This window comes from Lissotriton helveticus, chromosome 5_1 (assembly GCF_964261635.1).
Source record: "Lissotriton helveticus chromosome 5_1, aLisHel1.1, whole genome shotgun sequence".
NCBI classification, from domain to species: domain Eukaryota; kingdom Metazoa; phylum Chordata; class Amphibia; order Caudata; family Salamandridae; genus Lissotriton; species Lissotriton helveticus.
Window position 1 is genome coordinate 590,262,972 of NC_136065.1, and position 15,673 is coordinate 590,278,644.

Genomic DNA, 15,673 nt, shown 5'->3' on the forward strand with positions numbered 1-15,673 from the left:
AAAGACAGAAAACAGTGACAAAGGAAGAAATCAGGGATGAAACAGAACCTGCAAGTGTGAGATAAAGTGGTAGGAAGTGTCTGGTGGTGTAAGAAAGAGGCACGAGAAGAAGCAAGACTACACAGCCTTGGGATTCGGCAGACCAGTTATTCTCAGTGCCAGCCACAGGCTTCAGAGCAAAACACTCGTTTCCGGCACTCATTATTTGAAAATTAAACACCTCCTCAATGCTCTTGACCACGGATGCAGTTGAGCTAGCCTATTCACCATTGAGACAAGCATTGGCAAAGCTAACAAGTCTGATGTTGGCTGCCAACCTTTCGACTTTGTAAATTCTTCTTTTGTTTTGTTATGATTTATGTGCAACTTGGAGTTGCAGAGCACTTGCCAATATTCTAACAAAATTGCCTAAAAGTAAATAATATTTTGGGGGGGTTCAAAAAGCACACATTGCCATAGTGACTCCCTTGCTCTGAAAATAACTACTTTGTGTATAGATGTGCTCTTGTGAAAAAGCAGAATTCCGACACTCAGAGTGAAGTTAACAAATGGCTGAAGTTGACTTAACCACTGCCCAATGCTACTTGCTGTAGAGGATGGCACTAAAACATGAATGACAACAACAGACCGCTGCATGAAGAGGGCGGCCGAAACCCAATACAATTAAGCAGATTAGAAATATAATTTTAACAAACTCAAAGGGGCTTGAACAATGACAGACCTAAAAACAGAGCTCTTACGTGTTGCCAGATGTGAGAGTGCTTTTCAAACCAATGATTTACAGGGTCCACAACATGCCAGGACGCTTTATCCTAGGTACTCAAGAGTGTTTCTTACTTTGTAATCAAAACACTTAAAAGACATCAATTCATCCAAAGATTTCCTGAGTGATCACTACTTTTCTACCCAGGCACCACGTAAGCTGGGAACTCTGATGACAACTCTTTTGTCTTTCGCCTTTATTCAACTTTACTAGCCTTCTAGACACCTTAACTTCACAGAACATGAACCATATTACCCGGGCACTTACCCGGCTCACTGTTGAGTCTGCAGCTGTGAAGAAACTCCGAAGTGAAATAAACATCCACATCACAGAAGAACATCAGGACTTCCCCTTTCGCCCAGGCACGAGCTCCCACTTCCAGCCCACGGCCTCGGTTGAACTCTTCGTTCAGTGAGATGAGCGTGTAGTTGCGAAAACTTGTTTTGCTGCACAGAAATGGACACAATGAAATTTATTCCAGATTATAAGCACTCCCCATTTCTGTACAACAGCGCAAACTAGTAACTGTGGTTATACCTTAATCATCTGCCCAGCATTTGAGGAGGGAAAGCTTTCGCCATATTTTAAGGTTCTTCAGATGTAAGGTAAACAAGCTAGTCGAAAGCATACCCTCTTGGAAAACAATTGCAGAGAGCCCATGCTCTCAAATGTGCCTCCGTTTCAGGAGCAGTCTTATTTTTTAATATTTGTTAAGTGAACATTTAGAAGAAAAAATAAATCTAGGTTTATGCATTCACGTGACAGCAACAAAGGCATATTTCAAATTGACGTACCATGCACATTTAAGGCTAGGTTCAAAGTTTACTACAATACGATTAAGTAAAATTATGTTGAATCAGGTGTGACAAAACCCTCTTCATCTTTTTCTCTAGAATAAGAGTGCAATGCCCAGCTACCTTGGTTGTGGTAAAATAATTATTTTACGCAAAAAATGTCAGCCTCGGAAAACATCCCCCAAAAATCCATCTAGAATGCCTTAAACTTTGATTGTTCTCTACCTGCTCAAAGTTCAACCGTTAAAATCATTATCTACTAGGAAGGGGTGCCTACTATAAAAGCTGAATTTTTGGTCTATTAGGAGACCCTTGCAAAATGTTAATCACACCAGTGTATTTGGCATAATTTCCAGCTTGCTTTTCACATTAAGATTTTCACATCACTTGACATAAGTGAGGTTCGCTTAGGTGAAATTCAGTCACAAGACCACAAGAACAATACAAACAACCCCTTGTTAGTATAAAGGACATCCTTTCACCAAAAACAGACGCAAGGATGCATTTTGCATAAAAAAATAATGCAAAATGCGAGAATTGCATTTTATGAAATTTTGCACAATTAGGCAAAAGGAAATTAAACACAATTTGCACAAACCTATATTAAACACATGTGTGACAGGAATAAAGTGTTTATAGTTCTGTCCAGTACAGTACAGTACTAAATCCATAGGGGCCGAGTAACAAGAGAAGTGTATTTTAGGACTGAACATAGTTTGGAATGCAAGGGTGAAGTTATAAATGCAACTGTGAGAAGTCAAGCACTGAAAGGTGAAGAACCCTGAAAAAATGCCTTGCTTTCTCTGGTTTTTGCAAAAAACACAGTTGATGGACAGAATGTAGAACAATGTCATACATTCACCCCAGTACAAGGATCTGACATTGTTCTACATTCTGTCCATCAACTGTTTTTTGCAATTTTCACCCCGAGTGGGCTGGGTATGCTCAGACGTGAGTCCCAGGCTCTCCACACCACTGGAGTCAAGCTATCCAGGCTGAATGAAGGCTGATAGCCAGAAACCGGTCCTTGGATGCTTGATTTCGGTCTGGGAAAGACATGGCTTGGTAGTTCGGACTGGACTGTTCCCATGAGGCACAGGGTCAGAGCTGATTTGCATATAGCCAGTGTCTAACCCAGGGTGGTGTGGAGTGCAAAAAAAGATGGATTTAGGCCCAGATCCTTGTACTGGGGTGAATGTATGACATTGTTCTACATTCTGTCCATCAACTGTTTTTTGCAATTTTCACCCCGAGTGGGCTGGGTATGCTCAGACGTGAGTCCCAGGCTCTCCACACCACTGGAATAAAGCTATCCAGGCTGAATGAAGGCTGATAGCCAGAAACCGGTCCTTGGATGCTTGATTTCGGTCTGGGAAAGACATGGCTTGGTAGTTCGGACTGGACTGTTCCCATGAGGCACAGGGTCAGAGCTGATTTGCATATAGCCAGTGTCTAACCCAGGGTGGTGTGGAGTGCAAAAAAACGATGGATTTAGGCCCAGATCCTTGTACTGGGGTGAATGTATGACATTGTTCTACATTCTGTCCATGAACTGTGTTTGTTGCTTTCTCTGGTGGCATTTTTGGTGTTTACTAGATCAACCTGAAGATTCCTCACCATATGAATATCTTCCAGGTGAAACAATGGATCTGGAAACGTTTCCCCCCCCCCACAACAGTTCTCCATCCTCAACAGGTGTGCCATGCAATTTCGGCCGCATTCCAGCCAACAAAGATGTGATGACATCAGGACAAGCAAGACAGAACCTGGTACACTGGCATCAGTTCCTGCTACTTTTCCCACACACCAACAAGGTGTGTGGAGCGGAACAGAGTAAGAATCAATAAAGGTAACAAATTCATTATATGAAATATTTGCATACCATCGGTTCTCACTGATGATGGCATTCATCAGTGGAGAAAGAGTGGTAGTAAGGAAACTGCAGGGAACTATAGTATTGAACAGAAATAGTGTTACCAAAGGTAAGTAACTTTCTTCTGATGGGATATTTCTTCCCACAGATTCCTCACCTTATGAAGGAGTTCCAGAGCAACATCTCTCCAGGAGGTGGGACAGAGTAATGCAGATTAATCGAGGATATCATGAAACATAACCTATCATCATCATCATCATCATCATCATCATCATCATCATCATCATCGTCATCGTCATCGTCATCGTCATCGTCATCGTCAGCACGGCCATAATCTCTTAGGGGCATGGCTAGAACATCAGAGCCCGATCCAAGCATTTAATTTGTGCAGGGAAAGATCTAGGCCCTAGGGAGGTGTTGTACCAAAGGTTTATTGTAAAACCAGGACCGAACATTTCTGTTTGCTGCTTGGATACTACATATTGACTATAAGGGTTTTGAAGTAAACGCCGATATCTGCTCTGAGGACAGGGGTGCTGTAGGACCCAGTGCTAAACACAAGTGGGTGGCACTTTGGAGGTCAAAGGCTTCTTCGTTTAGGTACAAAGTAGGTGGGGCCATGGAATCAGGGGGCGTTTTCTTGGAGCCACCAAAATACTCTTTTTTAATGTGAGGATGGCTTCAACAACAAAGAAGAGCCCAGTACAGGGGAATGGCGACTGGACCCCTACGGTCCTGTGCCCGGGACAGTTTACGCAAGGAAGAAAATGCTTACGTCCAATAGCACTTTGTTTTTGTATGGAGATTGTTTGGGAGAACGTTGCCTGTTTTAGGACTCACCTGAAAGGTGGAGGGGAGTGCTTTGGTTTATACCGAAGGCACGGACCAGAAACAGCTAGTCCATCTCCTTCTCATGCCCTTCAGATGTATCAAGTAGCAAGCCAAGGAACTTTCTTTAGAACCAAGATCTCACATTATTATAGTATGTGGGTTTGACAAGGGCATCACCTTACAGTATCTGCAACAGGGCATAAGTCTTAAGAGGAAATATTTGACCTTGCCGCTTTTGAAAGGTGAGAAATGTTATTGGTGAATACCCATGAGGAGATCCTGTTCCAATCGAAAAGTGGAAAAACAGGAAATGATACTAGCACCCATATTAGCACCCCTTATATTATGATGTCAACCCTTCAAGGGCGGGCGGAGTTGTGGCTAGAGCAGCATGGCACCACCTGGTGAGGCTGGAGAGCTGCTGCTGAGGAAAATGTTTCAGGATCCCCTCTAGCAGCTGGAGGATATCCATCAGAAAGGCTCTCTTTTCTTGCATGATGGTATTCACTAGACTGCTCACTTTATTTAGAATTTGAAACACATTCTACGTGTTCTCAGCAAAATCATCCCATTTCTTGTTCCAAACGAGACATGCAGTGCAGCACGGGAACGGTGTTGGCCACTTCATCATTAATAAATCCTGCACACAATCAACTTGGTGTTGCAGACATTGAAAAAAGGTTTGAATGACAACCCTGAATTATTAGTACTGACCGCAGCTCCACTGATCTGACAACCATCTTGAAATAACAATTATCCAATGAAACACAAGGAGAAGTTTAAGCAAACCTTTGTTAAATTCAGGTGACTTTTAAAATACTGCTGAAATGTTTGTAATTAGAAAATGTAAAAATGAAGAACTTTCTTTTATTACATATTTAAACGGAACAGATTAATATGGAAATGAATGTATTATGGTAGTGTAGTATGAGGATAAGTAACGGAAGTGGGGCAACAAAGTAAGGGTGTACGGTGAGGAGGTTGTAGATAGAGATGTAACACATGTAGGGAGCAGATATGTTATACAGAATATCTAGTGTAACGTGTAGGCTGCATAGGTTGTAGTGGTGGTCATGCCGGCAGAAACACAGATAGGTTTGGGGGGTGTATATAGCAGTATGGGTGTATGTGGTAATGCATATAGCTTAAGTATGTGAGGGCACAGGAGTTGATAATGTTAGTAGTGCACCGTAGAGCACATGAGAACATATACTGCTTAGGGCTTAAGTGGCAAGTAGTGCAGGTGGCTTTTGAGGCAGACAGTGCAGATATTTCAAGGTGGTTGAGCAGTGCACCACAATGTAGGCAAATCAAAAGTAAGGATTGCAAAAACAAAAAAATAGTATGCAGTAAGAGGCATATGCGCTACCTTAGCTATATGATGGTGATGGTGCAGTGGAAATTTTGTGTACAGAAAAGATAGTGTTAATGCAAGGTTGTGGAGCAGAGGGTGCTGCAGATGTAGATGAAAGAGAAACTCCCATACACATTCCTAAGTATTATCCTAGAGTCAATCACAAGGGGCCAACCTTGATGTTCCTAAATAAGAGATGATAATGTGTGCAGTAGCATGGTGTATTTGATCTGAAAATAATACAAATGTGTTCCACAAACTGTGCTGTGAAGAAATCAAAGTAGACTGTAATAACAGTTCACAGTACTGTAAAATAAAAAGTCCCAGAATGCAATGTTAACAGTTAAACCACTGCTTTGCAAAGAAAGGGAATGCCTACTCCTTTCCCTGTATACTCACTGGATGGGAACTGATGGTGTAATAAACTGTCCTCTCGATTAATGGACCCCATAAGGCCCTGGCTCAGTTGTACCTACCTGGCCACAGTTTCAAGGATGGACCTGACCGCGGAAAGGCCTTCCTTCCCAAAGTACACCACAGTGAGGTGGATCCTTTTGTCCTGATGAATGCACACATCCCTAAAAAACATAGAACAGTCAATGTTACACTGAGTGCAGGTCAAATACATCATACAAGCATGTCTTCTAGGAAACAAAAATAAAGGGTCTACATATCACAAGCCCACACATAAACCAGAATATTTTTTTAAACCATGGCGAACTAACGTATGTGTGTGTAGCAAATAGCAGCCTCTGTGATTTCTTAACCCGTTTACTGCTTCGAACATTCAGCGCCAGTGCTGAACGTACGAAGAAACGGGTGCGGCCGCGCAGCACCAGGGAGGTAGCTCGCGCGAGGGCCGACGGTAGCAGCGATAGGGTTAAACTGCAAAATTCAGGCAAAAATATAAACACATGATCACACGTGACGTCCCAAGACGCATCACAACACCTCTAGTCATATGCATCTTATGAACTTGCAATCAAAAGTCAAGGCTAATCTCGCTCACCTGAAGTTTTGCATGAATTGGGAAAAGACCTCAGTCCTTCCAGACAGTGGTACAATAATATTAATGAGGGATCTCGAAGTGTCCAGGGTTTCACTTCTCACTTTCATCAGGGGTCCAAAGGGCCTAAAGAGAGTGACGTGCCTGTACTCCAAGCGGTCTCCTTTTTTGTAATAGAGCTCGTAGTGAGTGCCCTTGTCCTTCTCGGTGCGGTAGTAGCCTATGGAAAAATACAAAGAAGGAAGTTACCAGACATGAAAAGGAAAACACTATCGCAGAAACAAGACACAGTATTTTGAGATCTCAATAGACCGGAAAGCAAGATGCACAACTGGTTTTGGCATAAAAGCTGGATATTCAGTTTCAATCGGGGCAGGTCAAGCCAGATGTTAAGTGTCTGTTCATAACTTGCTTCTTCTAAAGGGTCAAATGATAGTTCTAGAGTTACTAGTACGCTTTAATAGGTGGAACTAAAACAGCAGACCTGTTTTAGATGTAATCATTTTTTTTACCCATAAAGGAAAAAATATCACTCTTGCTCCATTTAACACTTTTTAAAAACACTTTAAAAAGCTTCAGCCTACATATAAAGCAGGGGCATAGCTTGGTCTGGTCAGTAAGATTAGTTTTTGGGGGGTTGGGGGGTGAGATTCAGATTTCCCAGCAATCATGCTAGCATATAATGTTAAAATACATTATACAACAAGCAGGTTGCCTGAATGGTTATAAAGTGGTAGTGATAAGGGAGACGAATGTGGACTGGTAGGTGTACTAAGTGAGAGAAACACAATAGTTTGTAAAATAGCCACATTTTTGGAGACTTTCAAAACAGCAAGGGAGTGTATGTGTGCTTTTTTGTTTGTGTGCTTGTAAAATTACTGGTGAAATCCGACAGACACCACACCACACCACACCAGACTGAAAGCACATGCACCCAAATATTATCCAGGAAAGACATTTATTAAGGGGGTGTAACACCCCAAACACCCACTCCCCCGAAGCTACGGCCCTGATTTGAAGCACAGTAAGTGAGCTATCATCCTTTAACCCCTTCCGTGCGGGGCTGTTTCCCCGCTGTGCTGGGGGGCGCGTACAGCGCCCCGGTGCTCATGACGAGGTCAGCTCGTCATGAGCTACGGCGCTCCGGTGCTCATGACGAGCTGAGCTCGTCATGGCCACACCCGTTCCAATGGAACGCTCAGCACTGCAGGGGAATCAGCCCAGCATGCGAGCGTTCCACGGAACGGCCGCGGTCATGACGAGCTCACCTCGTCATGAGCACCGGAGCGCCGTTGCTCATGACGAGCTGAGCTCGTCATGAGCGTTCAAGGGGTTAAATGCTCATGACGAGCCCAGCTCGTCATGAGTCACAGTGGAGCTGTGCTCATGACAAGCTGGGCTCATCATAACGGTCGCGGCCCGCACACGCGCCATTGATTCCCCGCCTGTGCGGGAGAATTAATCAGTCAGACCCTCCAGATTTGCAGCGAAATCGGCACTTTTGTAAAAATGCCGCGATTTTTACATAAGTGCCTGTGAGAAAAAAAAAAAGCCCGCGAAATCCAGACATGCCCAGTGTGTCTCCATCCCCAGCCTTTAATACACAACATAAAATATTTAAAATCAGTGCACCCCCTGTGCTTGTCACCATAATTTAAAGTGATTTATAGTTGTTGCGGTCACCGTTGACAGGTCCTCTGACTTGCTCCCTTTAACCGGAGACCCTAGATCTTTCCTTTCCCCCGCCAATAAACATGGCCCGCTTCATGCAATCCATCCAGCAACAGACCCGAAGCAGAGAAGACGTGAGAGAAGGAAGGCAAGAGGTACGCATCTTTAAAAGGGGAAATGTAGGAGATAGGGATAACCAAGCCAGACTAAATATTGGGTGTTCACGTCACACGCTGGAGAAAAGACAGCAAAGCAAATTTAAGGCAGTACGCAGAAGTTTGATAAGCAGGACAGGTTGTCTTTGACTGAGGGTCTAAAGGCTTAGTAAGGCAACCGTTGACCCAACAGTAGTTAGCGTTGACCCAACATTAGTTAGAGCGTGGTTCTACTTGGCCCCCGATCAAGAGCTTGTTTTGTAGTGAGTAGTGAAGGTTGTTTGTGTGTTTATTATGATTGGTTACAGACGAAGAGGGAGGGCAAATTGAATACGATTAGACACACCTGAATGGTTTTGCTTGTGACAGAAAGACAGTGACACCTGTGGCAACGCAGAGTCATCCACAATATCAAGTAGAAGGGCACATATTGTGAATGTGGCAACCATGGAATTTGGTAGGTATGGTGAGATGTCTGTCGCAATTAACGCAGAATTTTTACATACACACAGGCAAAAACACAAACACACCCGATCTGCCTCTGTATTTTGAAAGTCTTCAAAAATTTTGGTTACTTTACAAAATATTGTGTTATCTCTCACCTTTAACAATCATGCGCAAAATGCAGCAGTGCTAGCCAAATATTTTGGCTCATACAACAACTCTGCTTCTCATTTAGCGCTTAAAAGATCAGAGAGCAAGCAGATTACATCAGTCAAAAATGATGAACCCAAACAGTAGTGATATCATAAAACATTTTTCCAGTATAGAGGATGAAATGCCTTCCCACAAGTCATGAAACAAAAGCTGTTGCAGTAAGTGATACCAATTACAGTGGTGGCTCCTCTGCTATGCAGACTTCTTTCTAGGCAGATATAGACATGTGCTGGAGCAAAATGCCTTCACTGATAACGCAGTTAGGCAATGGTTAAAAGGGCAGTGTCTCAGGCCCTATTCTATAGGTGGGCGGGGAAGAAACGTGAATGACATTTGAAAAGATCAATAGATGGAGAGGGCCTGAAAGTCACTCTTTGGATATATATGTATTTATTTCTATTACGATTTTTTTTTTATTTAAACAGGAGTCTTATTAGCTACAGCTGTGTCTAGGCCAAACAAAGTGTCTACATTGTAAATAAACCAAATATGCAGAGCTTCATGTTGTTAAATAACTAAAACAAACTAAGATATCTGTGTTTGTTGTAGGAAAAATGACCAAATAAAATGCCGTAAAATTGCCGGTAAATTTCCATATTTGTGCCGCTAAATTTCCATTTTTGTGCCGCTGAATTTGCTAATCCATGCTGCTATATCCTGGGGGGTCTGATCAGTGGGCGGAGTCATGACGAGCCCAGCTCAGCATGAGCACAGCTCTACTGTGACTTATGACGAGCTGGGCTCGTTACGAGTACCGCGGCGCTGCCCCCCCCCCCCGCGCAGTGAGGGAATTACCCCCGCGGCGAAGGGGTTAAAGAGAGTCACTGAACAGATGGGAATCCAACAACAATTTAAAAACCATCAAATAGCAATCAATCGAATCACAAATGCCACGTTTCTCATAAGCAGAGTCGAACTATATTCAACCAGCTTGATTCTCCTAAGCAAGTGGCTTCCAATTTTTTTCGACCCGCAGCTCCCTTGGCCGTGGTTCCCCATTATGTTACTTTTATGGCAGGTGGAGGAATGTAAGCCAGGCCTCATGAGTACTTCCATTTTTGTCCCAGAAAATAATTGGCATGTAGCCAAAGTAAGTTTTGTAGCCAAAGAAGGTATCATAATCATAGATATAACAAAATAAACATATAACAGTTGTTTAATAAAAAACTTTAATTAGTCAAGTCAGAAACAAAACAGCACTGAGGTCTGCATATAGAATTTTTTCAACTATTTTTGTTTAAAACATTGCCTAAAGCTGAATTATGAGTCAGGCTTTATTCTTTCTGTTTGTATATGTGCCCTTGTTGAGCAAGAAAAAAGAATGTCAAAGTACGAACTGACAGGAGGTTAAGGGAATGGACACTTGACTTTTTACAAAATGTACTGTTACAGAAGTATTCCGATAAGAAATGCTGTACATACGAATTTGTGCAGAACCTCATGTTGTATCCTTGTTATTCCTTGGGAGGATAAAACCCAAGTCACCCAAGAAACCAGAAAGGTCTAATGTAATGGACTAAATTTGGTATACACACTGCCCTGGACCAATGTGACAAAATCGTATCCGTGATTGATGAAGGTCGTGGAGAGAAGCCATTTTAGTTCAGAAGTTTCAGACGGGGCAACAGTGGGCAATCCTACAGGCTCTGCCTCAGTGGGGAGGAGGGGGGGGGGGCTAAATGACTGAAACAGGAGGTGCAGGGTAGGACCCAAGAAAAGACTTAGAAATATAGAAATGAGAAGCATGACATGTTGGAGCATAACAGACGTGGGGTTGCAATGAACACTACGAGGCACACAGACTAACTAACCCTATTTGAGTTGAACACTCCATCTACGAGGCTGAAACCAAACGTGCTCCGCAACGACTAGAACATCTTCCATCCTTCGCCTATCCCCTTTCTTGACTCTAATGGAAGTTAGTGGGTTGGCAAATGAAAAGCCCACTTACTTTTTATCAAGTCAACCGTTTCAAAAATTTAAAATGCTGACAGGCAATGGGTGTGGAGGCTTTGAGGCTACTTATACACACTTGTTTGAAGTATTTGAGCCTCATATCACATGCACATGATAAAAAAATACTGCTTTTCTGTGGTGACTTTCTAAAACAGTCATCCAGACCCCTCAGTATCAATGGAAAATTCCCAACGACCCAGTATCTAAAGATCTAATTAAACCGCACGTGAGACATACTCCACATTCAGCAGATGGGAAACGCAACGCGTTGGAAGCACGTGGCATCAAGAGGCGCAATAGAATAAGAAAGAAAAAGCAGAGGCGTGCAATTCACCGGAAGAGCACAGGGTGGAATCCCAAACCAGCTGGAGCCGCTGCTCACCAAGTCCAGAAACAAGGGTGGCAGCAAAGGAGCCTCCATACGGAGCACTCTGGAGGAAAGGAAACCTGGACTGGAGCTTGGGCTGGACTCCCACATGTGAGGACGGATCACCAACAGGAGGATAACTAACAGGCTGAGCCGTGGACTTCAAGCCTGAACTCTCTGTCAACAGATCCCGCCCTGTGTAGGGCGCCCGGCCTGGGACATGAAGGCCTGAAAGTCAAGGGGTTGAGTAAGGGTTGAGTGGGGGATAGCTGCGGGCTTGGCTAAATTAAATTTATGGGCCACTCCTAGTAACCAAGTGGAGGGGGAGATGGGTGGGGGATGAAAGAAACAATTCTCACTGGCACCTTTTGTGAGATATCAACCTGGTTCCCAAACTGTGTGCTTGATGCGCATCTGCTTGAGGTGCCCCCGGCCAGGTTTGTCGGCGCACCGGGGTGGCTCGGTGTAGATTGGGAACTGCCAACCCAATGAAAGATATCAGTACTGGTTATGGCAAAAGGCTTAAATCAGGCACAGGCAGGCACAGTCCCTAATGTCACTCACAAGTCAATTGTGTACTTTGTTTCATATCTTTTACATCTGGTGGTGTAGTGGGTATTGCAAAAGTATTGCAAAAGTATGTGTTGCTCCCATTGAAGCATATCCAGCAGCCTTGTATTCCTGTCCTGTGTACGAGGAGAGCCTCAGTTGCCTACGTTTAGGCAAGACGTGGTTCCCTCTCTGTGCATGCAGCCACTCTGCTTCCAATCTGTGGTCTAGTGGCCTTGGCCTACAACGCAGATGCAGCCAGAGTGCTCAAGTTCTGTCTAACCGTGTAGCAAGTCTGGGCTCTCGAACATGCTGTGCTAGTGTTGTGCAGAGTGGAGTCCTCTTTTGACTATAATTGTGAACTGACCAATATCTATGGTTGATATGTGCTATTTGAAATGAACTACTTACCGGGTGCCATTTTATTCTAAGAGGCATTGAGGAAGGCATTCTGCCAAAACGCATCTGCCCTGAATAAATAATGGATGCGACACCTCATGAGTGCCCCGTATTTTCTGGAGCTTGATGTTTTAACATGAACCACCTTCATGTAACGGAAAGGCACCCGCCGTCAGTTCGGCAGGCATAGTAAGGTGGGACTGGAGCAGCAGAGCGTTTGTATGACTTGCCACATTGCCTGAACCGCCACTGTTTGATTATTCAGTCGACCATGGGTCGTAAATTATCCAAATTTAAGGCTGTTCTGTCATTTGTCGGATGCCTGCTGATACATCTTATTTTCAACAGCCAGCGGCAGGCGAGAGGTGTCAGAGAAAGCAGTTAATTTGGAATACCATTATGAGAACTGCAAAAATTTGATTATGGTTTACATATTTGTGGGGCCAGTAATGGGCACCTCATATCTGTGATGTAATTATGAAAAGGGACATCAATATCCTTGAAAGATTTAATATATAGGATGCCCAACTGTCCTATTCCATCATGGCAAACAAAATCTACGAATAGTGTGGAGAGAAAGTGAAGTCCTCTTTTGACTATAATTGTGAACTGACCAATGTCTATGGTTGATATGTGCTATTTGAAATGAACTACTTACTGGGGGCCATTTTATTCTAAGAGGCATTGAGGAAGGTATTCTGCCGAAACGCATCTGCCCGGAATAAATAATGGAAACGACACCTCGGGAGTGCCCCGTATTGTCTGGATTTTTATGTTTTAAAGTGAACCACCTTCACGTAACGGAAAGGCACCCGCCGTGAGTTCGGCAGGCATCGTAGGGTGGGACTGGAGAGCGTATATATACATATATATATATGTATAAAGACCAAGGTTGCAAGGGTTAACGTCAGTGGTTTCACTGACCATGTCATGCGTGATGAAATATGTGAAGTCATAAGCAGTGCATTGCGGGGAGTAAGTTATAGTTAGCTCAGGTAACTATAACTGCTGAATTGTAATGGTTTTGTATGCGTGACATCGGAGCCTACCTATAACTTCCTTCTAACTTTTGTTTTTTTCAATAAATTTCTAAGGTTTTTTTAAATTATATTTCTTAACTATAATTGTCCATGTAACTTACCAATCACTTACCCATACAAACACACACCCCGGCACACACCCATAGAGCCACTCATACAGCCACCAGTCACTGATGCAGCCACTCATCTACTGCCAGTAGGCAAATCATTAAATACATACATACATATATATATATACATACATACATACATACATACATACATTCACTGAAAAAACAATAGGTTTCACACCAGTTATAGTTAGGTGGAAATTTTACTCGCATAAAACCATTGAAATTCCCACGTTATTGTTAGTTGGACTCACTATAACTTGCGCGTGCAATGCACTGCTGATGACCTCACATATTACATCACTCATGACATGGTCAGTGACATCACTGATGACATCACTGATGACATCTCAAATGACATCACTGATGACAACATCCTTGTGACAAAGTGGCAGACCTCCTATCAGCATAAAATAACCTTTGACACACACATTCAAAAATAGAAACTAACATTTTCTTAAAAAAGGAGAAACCAATACCAATTACAACAACTTATTAGGTAATTCCAACATCTACATACACATCCACTCATTCACCAACAGTTCTATATAGTCACTCATGCATGTACTTACTCATCATATGTACTCATACACCTATACATCCTGTTACACACTAATACTCATCCATATAGTTACTCACACACAAATTCACACATGCAAATAAACTATCAAAAAAACATTTACTTGATTATACTGCTATATACACACCACTACACATACTTCTACAGAAACGGAAACATATTTACTCTCTTAAACAATGAATTATAAAAACACATACTCACTAACCCACCCATACACACAATCATCCACCCATACAGTCTTGCACACATGCGGTCTTCAAAATACATACAAATAGTGAGTCACTCATTCATGCATCTGTGCTCTAAGTAATATCCCCCACCGAACCATACAGACACTGATATTCAAAAAAACAACTAATAACCCATATACACACTCATGTAGCTACTCACCAACCCATGCAGCCACTTATACACAAAGTGAGACACAGATACAGATATTTAAATATTTAAACATTACTCGCTCATATATGTATTCACTAAGATACATTTAGTAGTTAGTTAACCAATCAATTTTACACAAAAAAACATCCATTTAGACATTTATTTACCCATTTATTCTTCCATCAACCTTTAGATATACATATATAAAAAATATTTATTTTTCAGAAAGATACACATTCACTGGATGATGTCATCAGTGATGTCATTTGAGATGTCATCAGTGATGTCATGAGTGATGTCACTGACCATGTCATGAGTGATGTAATATGTGACGTCATCAGCAGTGCATTGCACGCGCAAGTTATAGTGAGTCCAACTAACTATAACGTGGGAATTTCAATGGTTTTATGCGAGTAAAATTTCCACCTAACTATAACTGGTGTGAAACCTATGGTTTTTTCAGTAAATTTAATAGGTTTTTTAAATGCTAATTCCTAACTATAACTGGTGTGAAACCTATGGTTTTTTCAGTGAATATATATATATATATATATATATATATAACATTTCTATGGCAAAATGAAACCCCTCATTTTGTTCCTTTTCAAATTAAATGTATTAAGTGTTACCACTTTATTCCAATCAAGATGACTTCAGGTGTGCCATACTTTTGTCATAAGTAAGACTGTTAGCGTTCTAGTTGTTCTTTAGAACACTCTGGGACATTCTGTCATTGGGCTATAGTTGGGCTACATCTGGCTGATATTTGGGCTACATTTGGGCTCTTTTGTCTCTGGTGGCCATCTTGGGAGACTGCATATCAGATATAAGAGGATTTGAGAAGTCACTCAAAATGTGCCCTAATTTTTCTTTCTTCAGCACTAATCATAATTTCTATGGCAAAATGAACCCCCTCATTTTGTTCCTTTGCAAATTACATGTTTTAAGTGTTAACACTTTATTCCAATCAAGATGACTTCAGGTGTGCCATACTTTTGTCATAAGTAAGACTGTTAGCGCTCTAGTTGTTCTTTAGAACACTCTGGGACATTCTGTCATTGGGCTATAGTTGGGCTACATCTGGCTGATATTTGGGCTACATTTGTTTTTTTTGTCTCTGGTGGCCATCTTTGGGCTACATTGGGCTACATTTGGGCTCTAACATATATATATAGCCCAATGTAGCC

The 15,673-nt window shown here is 42.3% G+C and overlaps 1 protein-coding gene across 4 annotated transcripts in view; it reads right to left on the reverse strand.

Annotated features, from left to right (window-relative positions):
* Positions 1-15,673, reverse strand: part of CSGALNACT2 (chondroitin sulfate N-acetylgalactosaminyltransferase 2) — a 264,875-nt gene that overhangs the window by 85,241 nt on the left and 163,961 nt on the right. For all 4 annotated transcript variants that reach the window (XM_078642940.1, XM_078642941.1, XM_078642943.1 and 1 more), the window contains exons 3-5: positions 6,625-6,841; positions 6,092-6,193; positions 1,031-1,209 (exon numbers count right to left, since the gene is read on the reverse strand). In XM_078642940.1, the coding sequence (XP_078499066.1) occupies positions 1,031-1,209; positions 6,092-6,193; positions 6,625-6,841 (498 nt within the window). The remainder of the gene's footprint in view (positions 1-1,030; positions 1,210-6,091; positions 6,194-6,624; positions 6,842-15,673) is intronic.